This window comes from Canis lupus, chromosome 32 (assembly GCF_048164855.1).
Source record: "Canis lupus baileyi chromosome 32, mCanLup2.hap1, whole genome shotgun sequence".
Lineage (NCBI taxonomy): Eukaryota > Metazoa > Chordata > Mammalia > Carnivora > Canidae > Canis > Canis lupus.
The window spans coordinates 19376548-19396980 of record NC_132869.1 but is presented as its reverse complement, the minus strand read 5'-3'; the positions used below and the strand labels follow the sequence as shown (position 1 = coordinate 19396980).

General features: G+C 38.2%; 1 protein-coding gene across 4 annotated transcripts in view; it reads left to right on the top strand.

The window, feature by feature from the left end:
* ATP8B4 (ATPase phospholipid transporting 8B4 (putative)) overlaps positions 1-20433 on the top strand; it is a 236410-nt gene that overhangs the window by 124183 nt on the left and 91794 nt on the right. For all 4 annotated transcript variants that reach the window (XM_072808445.1, XM_072808446.1, XM_072808447.1 and 1 more), the window contains 2 exons: positions 9974-10044; positions 14220-14302. In XM_072808445.1, the coding sequence (XP_072664546.1) occupies positions 9974-10044; positions 14220-14302 (154 nt within the window). The remainder of the gene's footprint in view (positions 1-9973; positions 10045-14219; positions 14303-20433) is intronic.

The following is a 20433-nucleotide window of genomic DNA, read 5'->3' as shown; positions in this document are numbered from 1 at the left end:
TCTTGACCATTGTGGTTTTGGTTTTTGGACACCAACAAAGTGAAAGAAAACAAAGCAAAACACTTTGTTTTTCATAGTTCTATTTCATTGATTTTTGTAGCCAACCAGAGGAAATAGTATACATTTGAGATCAGAGCTATGAGCTCTAGATTTGCTCTTTAAGTTATGTGTGGCCATGAGCATGGCATTAAATCTTGTAGGGCATTTTGGAAGTGATGAAGCTCTCACCATGACTTTGTAAGGCTATGGACTGTATATGAGTCAATCCACTGCTTGTGAGCCAGAAATAACCTTCCCAGGTTTCTTATTCACATATGGGAATAATATTATTTCACAGGGTTGTTGAAAGAATAAAGTGGCACAATTGTGCCAAGGGTGTTTTGTAAACTCTTAAAGAATTGTATAGCTTAGGAGTGGGCAAGGTGGTGGAGGAGTAGGGTCCCCAAGTCACCTGTCCCCACCAACTTACCTAGATAACCTTCAAATCATCCTGAAAACCTATGAATTCAGCCTGAGATTTAAAGAGAGAGTAGCTGTAATGCTACAGAGAGGAGTTCGAGCTTCTATCAAGGTAGAAAGATGGGGAAAAAAAAAAAGCATCCACGGGGGAAGGGCCCCACGAGGAGCCAGGTTAAGGCCCCGGGCCAGAGCCCCCAGGGACAGGAAAGCCCCCAGCGGGAGAAGCAGGAGCTGCACCAATCTTCCCAGACGGAAAGGCGCTGGCAGGGAGTTGGAGCAGGACCCCAGGAGGGCGGGGATGCCCTCGGGCTCCCAGGGGCACTAACAGAGGAGGTACGGGGGCATGGAGGAGAGCGGGCCACACCCCGCAGGCCGAGCTCCCTAAAGGGCTGCAGCACGGCCGGCTGGCCCCGGGAGCAGCTCAGGTGGCTCGGGCAGAGGCTCCCTGCGGAGGGGGCTGCGTGGACTGGGAGCGCGAATCCAGCAGCGAGCCCAGGAGGCCAGGGCGCCGGGACACAGCTCAGGATCCTGCGCTCCCCCCGGGACAGGTGGAGGCCGGGAGGGCACAGGACAGCAAGGAAGAACGCTCATGCCCCCGGGCGCCCAGAGCTGTGCAGATCAGCGCCCCCGCCCCCAGAGCATCCAGGCCCCTGCAGACTAGGAGCTGCGGTAGTTACTGCGGGAGCTGACTCCAGGGCAGGAGCACGGGCCGCCGCCACTGGGTTATTCCTCCTGGTGTCACCCTGTGCCAGGGAGGGGCGGGGCCACCAGGGACGGAGGCCTCACAGGACAAACAGCAGCGCTGGAAAGCACTGGGGAAGTTAAGGGACTTACAGTATATAGAACCAGAGGATACCCTGCCTTGGATTTTTTTGTTTATTTTTGTTTCTTTGTTTTTTTCCTTTTTTTTTCTCTTTTTTTCCCTTCCTTTTTCCAACACAACTCGTTTTTAGCCACTCTGCACTGAGCAAACTGACTTGAAAGAAGAACTCACCACAAAAGGAAGAATCAGAAATAGTACTCTCTCCCACAGAGTTACAAAATTTGAGTTACAATTCAATGTCAGAAAGCCGATTTAGAAGCACAATTATAAAGCTACTGGTGACTCTGGAAAAAAGCATAAAAGATTCAAGATACTTCATGACTACAGAATTTAGATCTAATCAGGCCAAGATTAAAAGTCAATTAAATGAGATGCAATCCAAACTGGAGGCCCCAGCGATGAGGGTTAATGAGGTAGAAGAACGAGTGAGTGACATAGAAGATAAGTTGGATGGAAGGAAGGAAGCTGGCAAGGAAGGAAGCTGAGGAAAAAAGAGAAAAACCATGAAAAGATCATGAGGAAAGGTTAACGGTTAAATGACAGCCTCAGAAGGAAAAATCTACGTTTGATTGGGGTTCCCGAGGGCACCAAAAGGGACAGAGGACCAGAAAGTGTATTTGAACAACTCATAGCTGAGAACTTCCCTAACTTGGGGAGGGAAACAGGCATTCAGATCCAGGAGACAGAGAGATCCTCCCCTAAAATCAATGAAAACCATTCAACACCCCAACATTTAATAGTGAAACGTGCAAATTCTAAAGATAAAGAGAAAATCCTTAAAGCAGCAAGAGACAAGAGATCCCTAACGTATATGGGGAGAAATATTAGATTAACAGCAGACCTCGCCACAGAGACCTGGCAGGCCAGAAAAGGCTGGCAGGATATATTCAGGGTCCTAAATGAGAAGAACATGCAGCCAAGAATATTCTATCCAGCAAGGTTCTTATTCAGAATAGAAGGAGAGATAAAGAGTTTCCAAGATAGGCAGAAACTGAAAGAATATGTGACACCAAACGAGCTCTGCAAGAAATATTAAGGGGGACTCCGTAAAAGAAAGAGGAACTCCAAAGAAACAATCCACAAAAACAGGGACTGAATAGGTATTATGATGACACTAAGTCCATATCTTTCAATAGTAACTCTGAACGTGAATGGGCTTAATGATCCCATCAAAAGGCGCAGGGTTTCAGACTGGATAAAAAAGCAGGACCCATCTATTTGCTGTCTACAAGAGACTCATTTGAGACCCAAGGACACCTACAGCCTGAAAATAAAAAGTTGGAGAACCATTTACCATTCAAGTGGTCCTCAAAAGAAAGCAGGGGTAGCAATCCTCATATCAGATACATTAAAGTTTATCCCAAAGACTGTAGTGAGAGATGAAGAGGGACACTATATCATACTTAAAGGATCGACCTAACAAGAGGACCTAACAATCATGAATATTGATGCCCCTAATGTGGGAGCTGCCAAGTATATCAATCAATTAATAACCAAAGTTAAGACATACTTAGGTAATAATACACTAATACGGGGAGACCTCAATGCAGCACTTTCTGTAAATGACAGATCTTCTAAGCACAACGTCTCCAAAGAAACAAGAGCTTTAAATGATACACGGGACCAGATGGATTTCACAGATGTTTACAGAACTTTACAACCAAACGCAACTGAATACACATTCTTCTCAAGGGCACATGGAACTTTCTCCAGAAGAGACCACATACTGACTGGGTCACAAATCAGGTCTTAACCGATACCAAAAGATTGGGATTGTCCTCTGCATATTTTCAGACCACAATGCTTTGAAACTAGAACTCAATCACAAGAAGAAATTTGGAAGAAATTCAAACAGGTGGAGCTTAAAGACCATCCTGCTAAAAGATGAAAGGGTCAACCAGGAAATTAGAGAAGAATTTAAAAGATTCATGGAAACTAATGAGAATGAAGATACAACCATTCAAAATCTTTGGGATACAGCAAAAGCAGTCCTGAGAGGGAAATACATCACAATACAAGCATCCCTCAAAAAACTGGAAAAAACTCAAATATACAAGCTAACCTTGCACCTAAAGGAACTGGAGAAAGACAACAAATAAAACCTACACCCATAGGAAGAAGACAGTCTAAGAGACCTTAATAAAGATTCAAGCAGAACTCAATGAAATAGAAACCAGAAGAACTGTGGAACAGATCAACAAAACTAGGAGTTGGTTCTTTGAAAGAATTAATAAGATAGATAAATCATTAGCCAGCCTTATTAAAAACAAAAAAGACTCTAATAAAATCACGAATGAAAAAGGAGAAATCACCACCAATACCAAGGAAATACAAATGATTTTAAAAACATATTATGAGCAGCTATATGCCAATAAATTAGGCAATCTAGAAGAAATGGATGCATTTCTGGAAAGCCACAAACTACCAAAACTGGAACAGGAAGAAATAGAAAACCTGAACAGGCTGATTACCAGGGAGGACATTGAAGCAGTCATCAAAAACTTCCCAAGACACAAAAGTCCAGGGCCAGATGGCTTCCCAGGGGAATTCTATCAAACGTTTAAAGAAGAAACAGCACCTATTCTACTAAAGCTGTTCAGAAAGATAGAAAGGGATGGAGTACTTCCAAACTCATTCTATGAGGCCAGCATCACCTTAATTCCAAAACCAGACAAAGACCCCACCAAAAAGGAGAATTACAGACCGATACCCCTGATGAACACAGATGCAAAAATTCTCAACAAGACACTAGCCAATAGGATCCAACAGTACATTAAGAAGATTATTCAGCATGACCAAGTGGTATTCATCCCCGGGATGCAAGGCTGGTTCAACACTCATAAAGCAACCAATGTGATGCATCATATCAACAAGAGGAAACACAAGAATCATATGATCCTCTCGTAGATGCAGAGAAAGCATTTGACAAAGTACAGCATCCATTCCTGATCAAAATTCTTCAGAGTGTAGGGATAGAGGGAACATTCCTCAGCATCTTAAAAGCCATCTACGAAAAGCCCACAGCAAATATCACTCTCAATGAGGAAGCACTCGGAGCCTTTCCCCTAAGATCAGGAACAAGACAGGGATGTCCACTCTCACCACTGCTATTTTGCATAGTACTAGAAGCCCTAGCCTCAGCAATCAGGCAACAAAAAGAAATAAAAGGCATTCAAATTGGCAAAGAAGAAGTCAAACTCTTCCTCTTTGCAGATGACATGATACTCTACCTAGAAAATCCAAAAGCCTCCACCCCAGGGTTGCTGGAACTCATACAGCAATTCGACAGTGTGGCAGGATACAAAATCAATACCCAGAAGTCAGTGGCATTTCTATACACTAACAATGAGACTGAAGAAAGAGAAATTAAGGAGTCAATCCCATTTACAATTGCTCCCAAAAGCATAAGATACCTAGGAATAAACCTAACCAAAGAGGTAAAGGATCTATACCCTAAAAACTACAGAACACTTCTGAAAGAAATTGCAAAAGACCAAAGAGATGGAAAAATATTCCATGCGCATGGATTGGCAGAATTAATATTGTGAAAATGTCAATGTTACCCAGGACAGTTTACACATTTAATGCAATCCCTGTGAAAATACCATGGACTTTCTTCAGAGATTTGGAACAAATCATCTTAAGATTTGTGTGGAATCAGAAAAGACCCCAAATATCCAGGGGAATATTTAAAAAGAAAACCATAGCTGGGGGCATCACAATGCCAGATTTCGGGTTGTACTACAAAGCTGTGATCATCAAGACAGTGTGGTACTGGCACAGAAACAGATACATAGATCAATGGAACAGAATAGAGAACCCAGAAATGGGCCCTCAACTTTATGGCCAACTAATATTCGACAAAGGAGGAAAGACTATCCACTGGAAAAAGGACCGTTTCTTCAATAAATGGTGCTGAGAAAATTGGACAGCCACATGCAGAAGAATGAAACTGGACCACTCTCTTGCAGCATACACGAAGATAAACTCAAAATGGATGAAAGATCTAAATGTGAGACAAGAATCCATCAAAATCCTAGAGGAGAACACAGGCAACACCCTTTTTGAACTTGGCCACAGCAACTTCTTGCAAGATATATCCATGAAAGCAAGGGAAACAAAAGCAAAAATGAACTATTGAGACTTCATCAAGATAAGAAGCTTTTGCACAGCAAAGGATACAGTCAACAAAACTAAAAGACAACCTACAGAATGGGAGAAGATATTTGCAAATGACATATCAGATAAAGGGCTAGTTTCCAAGATCTATAAAGAACTTATTAAACTCAACACCAAAGAAACAAACAATCCAATCATGAAATGGGCGAAAGACATGAAGAGAAATCTCACAGAGGAAGACATAGACATGGCCAACATGCACATGAGAAAATGCTCCGCATCACTTGCCATCAGGGAAATACTAATCAAAACCTCAATGAGATACCACCTCACACCGGTGAGAATGGGGCACATTAACAAGGCAGGAAACAACAAATGTTGGAGAGGATGTGGAGACAGGGGAGTCCTCTCGCACTGTTGGTGGGAATGTGAACTGGTGCAGCCACTCTGGAAAACTGTGTGGAGGTTCTTGAAAGAGTTAAAAATAGAACTTCTCTATGACCCAGCAATTGCACTGCTGGGGATTTACACCAAAGATACAGATGCAGTGAAAGGCCGGGACACCTGCACCCCGATGTTTATAGCAGCAATGTCCACAATAGCCAAACTGTGGTAGCAGCCTCGGAGTCCATCGAAAGATGAATGGATAAAGAAGGTGTGGTCTATGTATGGAATGAAACATTACTCAGCCGTTAGAAATGACAAATACCCACCATTTGCTTCAACTTGTGTGGAACTGGAGGGTATTATGCTGAGTGAAGCAAGTCAATCAAGAAGGACAAACATTATATGGTCTCATTCATTCTGGGAATATAAAAAATAGTGAAATGGAATAAAGGGGAAAGGAGAGAAAATGAGTGGAAAGTATCAGTGAGGGTCACAGAACATGAGAGACTCCTAACTCTGGGAAACGAACAAGGGGTAGTGGAAAGGGAGGTGTTGGGGGGATGGGGTGATTGGGTGACGGGCACTGAAGGGGGCACTTGGTGGGATGAGCACTGGGTGATATGCTCTATGTTAGCAAATTGAACTCTAATAAAAAAATAAATAAATAATAAAGTCCTGGACACTTAAAAAAATAAAGCTTTTGAAAGACAAAAAAAAATAATTGTACAGTTTTTAGCTATTATCATCACCTGAGATTTTGCTTTATATGCAAAAATAATGTGAACATTAATTATGCCTAATAAACCTACGAAGTTAGTGTTGGTTGTGAAACCTTAAAGATGTTCAATGGATTCTTTTCAAGCTTCATCTGATTGAAATATTTGTTTTAGGTTTTTATGAAGCAATTGCTGTCTGTGGATGTGGAGGAAAGGGCATTGTGTTGGAGAACACTGCTTCATTTTTGGGGGACATAGTTGAACTTTTCCTGGCAGGGCACTGAGAATAATTGACAGAAGAAAGTACAAAGGATGTCTGAAGAAAATGGTTCTGGTTGGAATTAATGACTGGTTTCCCAGCCCATTTGTGAGTTCCAGTAATGGTGCTTTCTTTTCCCTGTTCTTAACTCTTGCTCATGTCTCTGCCTAAGGGGACCTGCGCTTCATACCATCCAGAGTCTTCCATGAAGCTCTTTGTCCAGCTACCACTCTGAGGTACTATTCCTCATTTGTACTTCTCCCATAGCACTTTGGAAATAAGACTTTTAGGACTCTTATCATATTCTGCCTTTACTAAACTGTGAAATCCTTGAACGAATTCATTTTTATATTCCAGCTGTATATGCCTTAGATTGCCTGGATTCATATCCTGATATATCACTTACTATGTGGCCTCAAACAAGTTACTGAACCTCTCTGGGCCTCACTTTGCTCGTCTGTAAAGTGGAGATAACAATAGAACATACACTATAGGACTTCTGTGGTAGTTAAATAAAATATTGCACCTAAAGCTCTTAGGATAGTGCCATGCACATTGTAAGCCCTCACTAAATACCAGTATTATAAACCCCTACAACTCAAACATAGGTTTCTGGGTCGACTAGGGATTGGGTACCCTGAGACATACTGAAAGTGTCAGCTTGAGGAGGCCTGATCTGGGGCTCCCAGAGTCATGGGGCTGGTGGGGCTGTAAGACCACCCATATGTTGCTGCACTCCAGCCACAGAATCTCTGACAAAAGGATGATGATCAGGGACTAACATGGCTCTCTTTCCCTACTTCATCTCTCTCATAATTTTCTTTTTAGAATTCTTACTGAGTGGGCCTGGAAATAGGAGCACTGCATGATGATGTGTGGGTGACCCCTTATTTCTCTGGATGCCCCTATTGGTCCTGCCCTTTTACACTTCCTTCTCAACTGTAATGAATTAAAAACTGTGAAGGGGAGGTGTTAGCAAAGAATGTCAAAGCTCAGCAGTGGGGCAGGGAGAATGGGGATGAATGAGGAGAGTGCAGGACAGAGATCAAGAAGTAGAGAAACAGGAGCAAGGTTTGGAGGACATCAATGAAAAAGATGACAACAGAGGGGACAGGAAGAGGTGGGGAAGGTTGAGGTTAGGAAGGTAGAAGTCTCAGGTTCCCAGGGGGTAGACAAGGCAGGAGGAGTTAGCTCAGAACTTGGGGGTTTTGCAGTTCTCAGTAGCCGTCTCTAGTAAGTTAAATTACTACTTAGGAGAGAGTCTAGTCACCAAGTGGTGATGGTGCCTCAGTCACATGTTCTGAGCGAACAGCAGACAACAAATCCTTCCTTCGTCTACCAAAAGTGTTAAGCAGCTAAGCTCAATAGTAAATAGTAACATCAAATCATTACTGTGTAGAGTTTAGAAGAAAAGCAACTCTAGGTATAAATTGGGATCCTTTTCTGTACTTCGTAACTATTTTCAATCAGAGATGATAAGAATTAGAGAATTTTGGATTTTGTTTAAAATGATCCTATTGAGTTCAGAGGAGTCATAGGCTCATAGAACATGAAGCTGTACTGCTGTCATAGTAACTGAAATTTAAATGTGAGAAGTAAGGCCAAGGTGAATTTTTGAAAACATTTTTTTCTCTTTAAAATCAAAGTAGGGGGATCTCTGGGTGGCTCAGTGGTTTAGTACCTGCCTTCGGCCTAGGGCGTGATCCTGGAGTTCCGAGATTGAGTCCCGCGTCGGGCTCCACGCATGGAGCCTGCTTCTCCCTCTGCCTGTGTCTCTGCCTCTCTCTTTCTCTGTGTCTCTCATGAATAGATGAATAAAATCTTTTAAATAAATAAATAAATAAATAAATAAATAAATAAATAAAAAGTAGGTAGTATTTTGGCTCAAGAATTGCATACAACTCTACAGGTTCTTTCTATAGTGGGTTTGCCACAGTCACATTGTGACTAGTCAGAAAATAATTTTGCTGCCTCAGGATTCTGTAACTCTTTTGTTAGAGTTGAAGAAGAGTCTTGATTTATAAACCCATTTATTCATTTAGGGTCTTGTCACTGAGTTGTTTTGAATTCTGTTTTATCGCAATTCAGTCAAAACTGGACACACATATGTGCACACACATACACACCCCTCACCTATATTTGAGTTGTACATTTAAGAGCTTGAGACAATGGAATGAGTGGATTGATTCTAAATTTAATCTCTAGGACTTGAGAATAGGACAGCTCTAATAATTTAAGAAACAAAGGTAAGAAAATTTCATAGTTTGGAATGACACATTCAAATAGAGCTATACAATAGGTTATTGTATCAAAATAAATTGCTAAAATTTTAGTTAATAATTTTAGACCTTAAATCTTTCAGAATTTCGTAAAAACCCTTATTTTAAAATGAAATTTTTAATTTTAAATAAACAGTTCCCCAATATAGGAAGCAGCCATATTCTAAAACTGAATTGTGATAAGTCATTTCTGAAGCTCAAATGAAGAATTTCATCTCTGTGAAAGACTGACTACTTGTTTATCTCTGTGAAAGATTCACTACTTGTTTATGTGAAACATCCACTAATGTTTTTTGCTGTCTTTTAGAACATTTTCTATTCTTTCTTACCTCTTGCTTACCCTGTTTTATTTTCTCTTTTCCCTTCATTATACTCCACCATTTTTCTCTTACATTTTTAATTTTTTTCTTTTTTTCTCTTTTAAAATTTTCCTTGCCAGTCTTATTTTTTTCTTTGGTTTTCAAATTTTTCCTCCTTTACTTCTATCTTTTCCCCATTGGCTTTGCCTGCCCCTACTCTTAAATGATAATGATAGGTAATTAAATTATATACATAGGAACATTTCCAATTATCTCACTTACTGAGGAAAATTTTATATTTTCCATTAGTAATTATCAAGACAAGAAAGTAGAATTTTATATATTTCTTGCAGAAAAAAATAAATGAAGTGGCTATTAATTTATATGATATCCCCTGGCCTTGCTTATATTCTAATGTTCAAGGGCTGGACCCAACAGGAACAGGGAAGTAGAGAGAAGGTTTGATTTGGGGCATATTTGTAGCAGAGAGGTGGAACAGGATTTTACCTCTCTCACTTTTATTTTTCCCCCTAAGGCTTTCCTGGTTCATTAATAAGTAGGAGTGATACAACATAGAAGGCTTTCAACCAGTCTTCCCTTTTCATATATTCTTTATGATTTTTTAAAAATAGGCTGATCTCCTTCTCCTATCAAGTAGTGAGCCACATAGCCTCTGTTATATTGAAACTGCTGAGCTTGATGGGTAAGTTATTAACTTTAGAATAATTAATTAGATTGGTTTTTAATTTAGCAGTAATAGTTTTAAGAACAGGATTCAACCTAAACTTTATTCTTCGTTTAATTTTCTTGGAACAAATAAGAGTCTAACTTGAAAATTCCATTTATTAAGTACTTTGTGGGTTCTTTGAAAGTTCTGTCTTTTATCCTGAGTTTATTTTCCCTCCAAAACAGTGAATTAAACATGTCTATGTGACTTATTGTATAGGACTCTTCACTGAGGTTCCTTAGAAGGGCTTTGTTTTAGTTTTTTCTTTTTAAAATTTCATGTGATTCTCTAAGGAAAATGAGAAAAGCATTGATGTTTCTGAGGAAAGAAGCACTGATGTTACATTAGAAGGCAATTCTTTGGAACTGAGTGAAATGAAGTTGGAGAAAGGAGAAAGAAATGGAATTTTGACATTAATGTTTACAGGGAGATTTAATTATAGAAAATATAGCAGTTCTGCTCCAGTGGATTCAATTTGTCTGGCACAAAAACATTTATTGCATGCTTGCTATTACATTTCTTAGGTGGATTTTATCATTTAATCCTGATATAGGTAGTATATAAGCCCCATTGTACGGATGACAAGGCTTAGCGATATTAAGTAATTTACCTTAAACTTCTCAAAAGTGAAGCCAGTATTCATACCTGGTAGTCTGACAAAAAAAGCCCCTAGTTTTAGCCACTGCCTCCCAAATCATTGTCCTACTGGCCTACTCAAATAGAGTTTGGCCTATGTGACCCTACCCTTGGTTTGGGCAAAACCTAAAATAGTGCTTGGAGGGAAGTTTATGGCACTAGTTGCATATACTTGGAAAAGAGTCTCAAGTCAATAATCCAAAATCTCATCTTAAGAACCTAGAAAATTATAGCATAAACCCAAAGCAAGCAGAAGAAAGGAGATAAAGACAAGAGCAGAAATCAATGAACTTGAAAACAGAAAAATAAGGAGAGAACAATCAACAAAACAAAGAGCTGATTCTTTGAAAACATCAATAAATTTATAAACCTCAGGAAGACTGAATAAGAAAAAAAAGACACAAAATAACAATATCATGAATGAACCAGGGGATATTATGACATATCCTGAAGATAAGGGAAGGATAAGGAAATCCTATAAGCAACTTTATACACATAAATTTAACAACCCAGATGAAATAGACCACTTCATCAAAAAACAAACTACCACAACTCACTCAATATAAAATAGACAATTTGAATAGCCCTGTAACCATTAAGGAAATTGAATTCAAATGTAGAACATAAAAGTATAAAACTTTTAGAGAAAATATTTAAGATCTAGGGCTAGTCAAAGAGTTTTTAGACTTGACACAAAAAGCATAATTCATAAGAAGATAACTTGGTAAAATATACTTCAAATTAAAAATTGTTGTGCAAAAGAACCTGTTAAAGAAGATGAAAAAATAAGCAACAGACTAGGAGAAAATACTTGCAAACCATCTACCTGACAAAGGATCTTATCTTGAATGCATGAAAAATTCTCAAAAGGGATGCCTGGGTGGCTCAGCTGTTGAACATCTGCCTTCCTCTCAGGGCATGATCCCGGGTCTGGGAATCGAGTTCTGCAATGGGCTCCCTGCGAGGAGCCTGCTTCTCTCTCTGTCTGTGTCTCTGCCTCTCTCTCTGTGTGTCTCATGAATAAATAAATAAAATCTTAAAAAAAAGAAAAATGGTCAAAACTCAATATTAAGAACAAAATCCAATTAGAAAATTAGCAAATGATATAAAGGCACATTTCACCAGAGATTACATACAGATGACAAATCAGCACATAAAAAGATTTTCAACATCATTAGCTGTTGGGGACATTAAAATTCAAGCCACATGAGATGTCAGTACATACCTATCAGAATAGCTAAAATTAAAAATAGTGACAACTCCAAATGCTGGCAAGGATGTAGACAAACAGGATCACTCACACGTTGCTGATGGGAATATAAATTACTATAATCACTCTGGAAAATAGTGTGGCAGGTTCTCAAAAAATGAAACATGCAACTACCAGACAGCCCAGCAGTTTCACTTCTGGACATTTATCTCACAGAAATGAGGACTTGTGTTTACGCAATAACTTATATACAGATGTTTATTGCAGCTTAATGTGTAACATCCACAAATTAGAAACAATTTATATGTCCTTTCACAGGTTGAACAAACTGTGATATATCCATATTGTGGAACACTATTGAACAAATAAAAAAAGAAAGAACTATTGATATATACAACAATCTGGATGATTTTTCAGAGAATTATGTTGAGTAAAAAAGCCAAACCCCGAAGGTCACATACTGTATGATTCCACCTATATAACATTCTTGAAATGGAAAAATTATAGAAAGAAACCATTAATCAGTGGTTGCCAGGAGTGAAAGATGGGTTGGAGGAGTCAGGGAAATGGGTGTGTCTACTGAGGGTAACCTAAGAAATCCTTGTGATGGAAATGTTCTCCATCTTGATTGTGTCAGTGTTATTTGTGATATTGTGACATTGTGATATAATTTTACAAATGTTACCATTAGGGGGAACTGAGTAAAGGGTACACTGGATCTTTTGTATTGATTCTTATGCTGAAAATCATTTTGAAGTTTGAAGTCAAGATACTGAGGCATATTAAGAAAAATATGGTAGGGCACAAGATATTAATTAAGAGTCTGTGCAAATTTTTTTAATCAATAAAGTCTATATGTAATTATTCTTTCCTTTTAGTTTCATATCTGAAGATGGAAGTGAGATATTGGAGAAAGTCCTGAGGAAGTAACCTACAATGATGATAAACCTTGCTTAATGATATGATGTGTAGAGCTAGGTTAAGAAATGAGGGCTGTCTGGCCTAGTCTGGATCACTATTTCAGTTATTTGAAGAGTATGTTTAAATGAATGGACACATTGGTTCTTTAGCCTCAACACCACTATCTCTGGTCCATTAAGCCCAGCTCAATTTCTGCCTCAATTCTGAAGTTCTTCTTGGGTATCTCAATCCCAAGGCATTTCTGCATCCTATGAATTGATGGATTTGACAATGAGTGATCCATGAGATTACTTTAAAGCAAAGTAACTTCAATTATATATCCAACTTAGTGTTTTCTGCAGAAATCTATTCCACCAAGGGGTATTCCTTGAATTGATTTCATGTTGTCTTAACATCATTGTGAAACTCATTTACGGGAAGTTTAGATTAAATGCCCTCTCAAGCACCTGCTTCTTGGTTCTCTAAATACAGTTATTTCATGGTTTGTCATGTACTTCCAAATGGTGGTATTTGCTTTTTACCTACCACTTGTTTCCCTCAAGAGAACAGTAACCCTTGTGGGGCAGCACTGAACCTCATGGGTGACTATGGTATGTATTCAATCAATATTTGTTGACTGAATGAACTTACTGCTAAAAACTTATGTAAGAGATAGAACTCTGACAGATGATGTTAAGCTACAATAGAAGAGAATTAGGTTGAGCTCAGTGAGAAAACCGGGATGACAAGCCCTTATATGCAAGATGTGAATAATGGCCATGAAAACATCACAACTGGTCATTTCATGAATACCCTAGGGTCATCTGTCCAAGTGGTTCTGCCTGGAAGAAGATGACCAGCTCACTGTGACCTGCCGAATTACTGTCTGGTTGTATGATCCCAGACTTACAGGATCTTTGACTTGATTTTCCATCAGAAAGAGCTGTATTCCTTTTCCCATTTAAATTTTAGCTACAGTGAAATTAGCCATGACCATCTTGTACAAGTAAAATTCCTATGTAGGTGGTAGGCTCCAGAGTGATACTGGCCTCCTTTATTTGGCAACTGCATTCCCATTCCTAATGTGTTTTGTAACTCATGCATGATGTCTGAGTAGGTTCGAATGAAACCATATTTATTATGTCCTCTGTTCTTTCAAATAACAAAACAGATCACTGTGTTGTTATACAGATGTGCCATGGGTGGAATGCTAACTTTTAGGAGCATGCCAATCCCTGTCCACTTTACCGAGTCCATTTTACTGAAGTGTGAATGATATAAGAAGGGGGTTTGTTGAATCTTTTGTGTTGGATTTTGCATGTCCTGCACCCGCCTGATTACTTTATGTAAAAAGCTCTTGGGCTGTTCCATTTAAAAATTCATGTCGTGTCAATTAATTTCACAGGGAAACAAACCTTAAAGTCCGCCATGCACTATCAGTTACCTCGGAACTTGGAGCAGACATTAACAGACTTGCAAAATTTGACGGTAAGTGTTTAGAACAAACAAACACCTCAAAACTGAAAGGTAATATAACAAACTAATTATCTGAAATCCAAATCATGTTTCCTTTTATTTGGTGGAATAAAATTCTTCAGGCATCAAAGCCTGTAATTTCTTCTCACGCTAAAGAATAAAAATGTTTATCAAGGGATTAATGGCTTTATAAATTCATTGTTCATTTCATCTGTATTTCTTCTGTAGATCTCATTTCCTCTAGTCCCACAATACCATTCCCTTGCCTGACATTGGCCTCTCTGGAGCCCTGTGCAGATTTGCTGGGCATGAACACAGGCCACATTTGTATTTCTAGCTCTAGGTCTAGCCATCCATTCATTCTCTGGCTCCATAACAAAGACCAAATACTAGACTCAATTCCTTCAAATACTAGACTTGCAAACTTCAGCAAGACAATAATCCAGCCTCATATATTTCTGTATCTTGCATAATGCCTGGCACAATGTTTTAAAGTAGGTTTTCAGGAAGAACATTCTGATTTATTAATCAGTTGCTCTTTATTTTAGACCAGAGTTCCCTTATTATACCACCTTTACCATTCAATCCAGTCCCTTCTCCCCAGCATGGGGAACCATCTCTTTTGCCTGTTCTGTTCCAGCTATATCTCGTTCTTTTCTGTTAAAGTGGCAATGAAATAAAATCCTTCAAGAGTCAAAGGAAACAACCATTAATGGTAGGACTGTAGGCACCATGACAGGCTAGGGGAGAATCTTTGGGGTCTTCCTCCCATTATTCAGTTGTCTTTTGCTTTACACACTTACATGTCTGCCTTGAATATCAATATTTCCATATAGATTGGTTTTATTTATTAAAGAATCTTTGGATTTGAGACTGTCATCCAAAATGTTTTCTTCTGAGTCCACTGAAGTAAATGTGGTCAAGGGTCAGCCTGATACCATGAGTTAAAGCACAGACAAATTTACATTATAAAATTTCCCCAATGCACAGCTTAGAGTCTATATTGTCTGTGCTTTGCATTTGCTTATAAACTCTGTCTGAATTCCGTTAATATTTTAATCTCTTTTTAAATGAGTGCTGTTATAGTAAATGTTTATAGAAAAAGATATTCCTCCAGTTTGGGATTTAAGTCAAGGGAATAGCTAGGAAACTTGGAATGGCCCAAGAAATATTTTGATTAGACTAAAACAAATTACACATTTTCTACTAAGTAATTTTTTCAATGAAATTAAATTGTATGAATCCAAGAAAAGTAAATTGTATTGATGAATCAAAATATTTGCTTAAAATATTTTATAGAATATTCATGGAGTCCTAAAAGGTCAACCTAAATATAATTTCCCATTGCTCATTTCTTTCTGGAAGAATTATGCCTTTATTCCTCTATCAATCTATGAGGAAGTAAAAATTCATGCTTTTTAGTTTTATTGTCCATAAAAAAAAGCAGAAAATGATTGTTATAATTACCCAGTTCATGTTCTTTTACAGATATTGACACATATAGCCAATATGTGATACTGTGATTCAGTTCAGACAACCCTGAAATCTTAGTGGTGTAAATATTAGAAGTTTATTTCTTACTCATGTCACATTCTGATGTAGGTCAGGTGGCTTTCTCCATCTTAGAGCCATGGTGCCTCGAATAATGGCCTCTAAGGTTGCCACACTAAAGCAACCATTAGGTGAAAGGGACACACTTACTTTTAACTACTTCTTCCATTCACATTTTACTGGCCAGCATGAGCTACACGGGCCTGGCCTAATTTCAAGGGAGGCTGGGAAATAATAAGCATACCTGTCTACGATACTCTCCAAGAACTCTGATAATAGGTCAATGAAGGATAGTATATCAAGAGCTGGGCTGGATTATGTTGATTCTTACATGCAACTGCAGGAATGTAGCCAAGAATCCACCTTCTCAGGGTATGGATGTTCTTACTCTCAATCCCTTCTCCCCTGTTCAGCTTTTTCTTTTTCTCATGGCACATATCTGGCATACTTTATAGCTTACTTGTTTTCTAAGTTTATTATATATTGTCCATCTCTACTTGTTGCAATGTAAACTGCACAGGGATCTTTGTTTTGCTCACTGATCTATAGCAAGTTCCTAGAACAATGCCTACCATCTAGTTGGCAATAAATACTTGTTCAGTGTGTGAATAAATGGTTGCAAATGCCAGAGATTAAGGGGCAGGGTCAACATCAGGCCCCAGAAAGATAGGAAAGAGCAAAGGAGGGGCCTAAGGTAGAGGGATTGGGAATGATAGGTGGAAGGATGGGGTGAGACAGAAGCTTCCTGGTGGGAACTTGCAAGATAAAGCAAGAGTTCTGGGTCTCTTCCTGGAGGGCAGGTGACTGAGAGAGGTATCATCTGGTGTGCTGGTTTTATGTATTTATTTCAGAATCCCTTTTTAAACAAAATTTAACACTAGTCCAAAATTTAAGCTAACTCAAGTATTGCTGCTTAGGCTGAAGCAAGAAAACATTTCCTCATTTAAAGCAGTTCCTTTCTCACAGATGGGGTATCTTGAAAGGTAAGGAATTTGCTTATATATAAAAACAGTCTTTTTACATACCTCATACAATTTATTTTTAAAGTTTAGTAATTATTATTAGATGTAGCTTGAATTTGTTTCACAGAACATAGGTAATGCACCAAATCTTTATTTTCTTAAATAAAGGCAACACCAGTTTCTCTCTCTTTTTTCAATCATTTATACTTAAACTGCAGCTATTTCTCAGAGAACATATAATGCCAAATTCGTAAGGCTGGTACACTTCTGGGCTAAGAACCAGATTTTTGCTTAATTTACTCTTTTATTTTTAAATTTTGGTTTGAATTTCAATCTACCTTAAAGTTTAAGGCAATATGGTATTTTAGGGGTTTAGGTTTATTGAAATATGATTTCCCATTTCCAAGAAAGCATCTTGGAATAAATAGAGGGATTAAGGGGAAATAAATTAGAAACAATATACAAATTAGATTTCCCTGTTAGGAGCCAAATTTAAAGCCCAGGAGGGTGATGCAAGATGTGGTATGGAAAGTCTTGAAAGGGTTGGGACAGTTAATAAACACTAAATTCTTCCCATGAATGCTCTTGCTTTCAAGCCCTAGTTTAGACACATTCATTTCAGTGTCTTCCTGACTCTCTAACACACATAGTCACATACTATGTACTATATACACACATTTCTCTACCCATTCCACTGTTTCTCTCCTTCCTTTTCTCCCTTTGGCATTCTTTCTTACTAACCTGTTTCCCTCTTCCTATTCAAGTCTTTATGTTAACTTACTTATGTTAACTCTCTACATGCATTATCTCTTTTTCTCTAATGCATCTTTTCTCTTTCCATCAGTGTCTCCATATTAGTTAGCTTATGAAGTCTATTTATTAAGCATCTCCAAGGGACAAGATGCAGTACAAAGTACGTAGGATTATAAGATATCCCCATGTGAATTATCTAGTTTCTTGTGATCCTTTTGCTTCTCCATTCTTTTTCTACCCGGCCCCCCCTCCTTTTTTTTTTTTTTTTTTTTTTTTTTTTTGTCTTCTGTCTACCTTTGTCGTAGTGGCTATCAATAGATTTCAAGTTTTCCTCTGGCGAATAGAAAAAAGTTCCTTGAGTCATGGGAATTAAAGCCACATTTTGCATCCTTTAGTTTAAACTAAAAGCATGATATCAACATTGTGTACATTTGGAAATGCCCTGACTAGCTGCGGCATAGTCTAATAGATGAGACAGACATGTGAGGAACGCCCTTTCCCATGCTCTGTCTGGGCTAAGTATATCCTTTAGCTTGTGACTTCTGGGCAAATCTGGGTATGATATTATTTTTACTTCTAGTTACTATGTGGTTTGTCTTCTGAGACTTGGCCAAAATATTGTCTCGCACCAAGCTACAGTTTTTGTCTTTGAATCATATGTGCACATCTTCTGAGTATTTGAAGACTTGAGGGACACTGGGGACACCAAGGCTCAAAACTGAGATGGCTAGGGCCTTAGGATATCCCTTGTAAGTCTCCCTGCCTTCCTACTTCTGGACCCAAACCCACAGACAGTGTCTTGCTAGTGGTCTCTTTAGGCATGGCACAAACTCTCATTCATTCTTTTCTTTCATTCATTCACTCAGTCACCTGTAAATGTATATTGAAGACAATGACAAGAGATTTGTTAAGCCTACAGATACAGTGGTTTCATAGAACTTATAGCTCAGCAGAGAAGACAGATTTGAGCCTTGCTTTCATAGAGCTTATAGCCCAAGAGAAGATAGACTTGAGCAAGTGCACATTCCCAAAGAAGCCTTTAATTAGATAAGGGCCCTAAAGTTCTCAGGCCTTAACCATGATGTTGCCATGAGGTACTGTGCTAAGTAGCTACATTATCTTATTAAATCCTTACAGCCCTGAGAGGAAGAGATTATTATTGCCTGCAATTTATGGGGAAGGAATCTGAGACTCAAATAAGTTGAGTACTTTTTCCAATTCTACATGATTAATAAGTGGAGGAGCCAGAATATGAACTCAAGACTGCTGGCAAAGCCTATTCTATGGAAGGCCACAAGAGGCTGTAAACCATAAGCAGAAATTCAGCATTGGAGAGGTAGGGGAATTAGCATGACAGCTTAGTTCCTGATAAGGATAAGAAATAAATTTTAAGAATACTCTAAATCTAAAGGTACAAAATTAATTACCAGAGATCGAATTGATCCAGAACTCAGATGACATCATCACATTTTTAAAAAGCAGCAACGTTCTCAGTGATCTTGAATGTCAGGATCCCTGACAAGAGTTTATGGAAGAGTTGGCCAAACACAGAGAACAGTACATGCAAAACAGTGTTGAATTTTGGTAGGTAAATTTATTTTAAAATTTCTCATATAAATATTTTCATACATTTCAAACATCAGAAAATAATTGATATATATTGAATTTTATAAGAAAAAATAATTTGATCTAATATTATAGCAAGTATAAATATAGAGTGGGCCTTGATTTTTTATGTTAAAGTCTTATAGGAATTGAAAAGCTTTTTATAAATAAGTAACTGGAGATAGTTGTCAATTATACATTTGTAAACTGGACATTTTTATGCCCTAGATGTAAATTGTCCAAATGTGCTTAAGAATCTGTTGCATATTGTTACTGACTGGACTGAGATCTGTTTTTTTGCAACTTATGACAAGTTTACATATTTTGTATGATTGTTAATACTGAGTTCTGAACCAGGGAAAGGTTGACTCTAAATTTCAAGAATCTTTGTGTATTTTGTGGTTCTTTCTAAAGAATAGCATGTGTGTAATTAAAACACACAGAAACAAGCATCTCTTTTTAATTAAAAAATAAAGGCTTGGTTAGTATCTTATGATTTTTTTTTACTTACTAGATAATTTCCCATTCACCTGGACAGAAGCACAGCCCAACCAATAACTTCCCTCTTTACTTCTGGTTATTTATATAACTATTATGATAGTGATGCTGAGTGGCTGAGGTTTGAAGGTTGAAGAACGAAGAGTCTTTAGAAAATAGGTGATACACTTCTTTCTAAGAAAAAAAAAGTATCACATTATCAGAGCAATAATAGTGGGCAGTCTTCTATAAACTTAGAAACTCTTGGCTGGAGAAACTCTTGAATGGCAATGATGATGTCTTATTCAGTGCATAATTTACCTTATTAAAGAGTTGCAGTGCAGATAGTCAAGAGATATTTTGAATAATAATAGACATAAAAAATAAAGCCAACTTCTATGGAAAATCATGGAGTATTGGGTACTGAGTTTCATTTTCATGATAAACTATAGATTTCTACTTTGAGATAAACACTTTAGTTCAAGAAGGTTATTAGGCTGGCAATTAACTGACAACCCTGAGGACTCCGTTTCAAGTGCTGAGGAAGGTTGAGAATGACATCTTGTGGATTTTGTCTAGGTTGGCCCTAGAATATTTCTGTGTGATTGTGAAGTGGGTGAATTGCTGTGTGCTTTCATGCCTGTTCTTTTCAGAGGGGTGAAGAAATGAAACTAGCTAATTTGATTATATTTCTATTTCATTATTGACATGATTTTTCCCAGTTGTTTTGTTGCCTATTAAACATAACTTTGTGCTTTAAACATATTTTCAGTGAACAACTATCTAAGAGAAAAT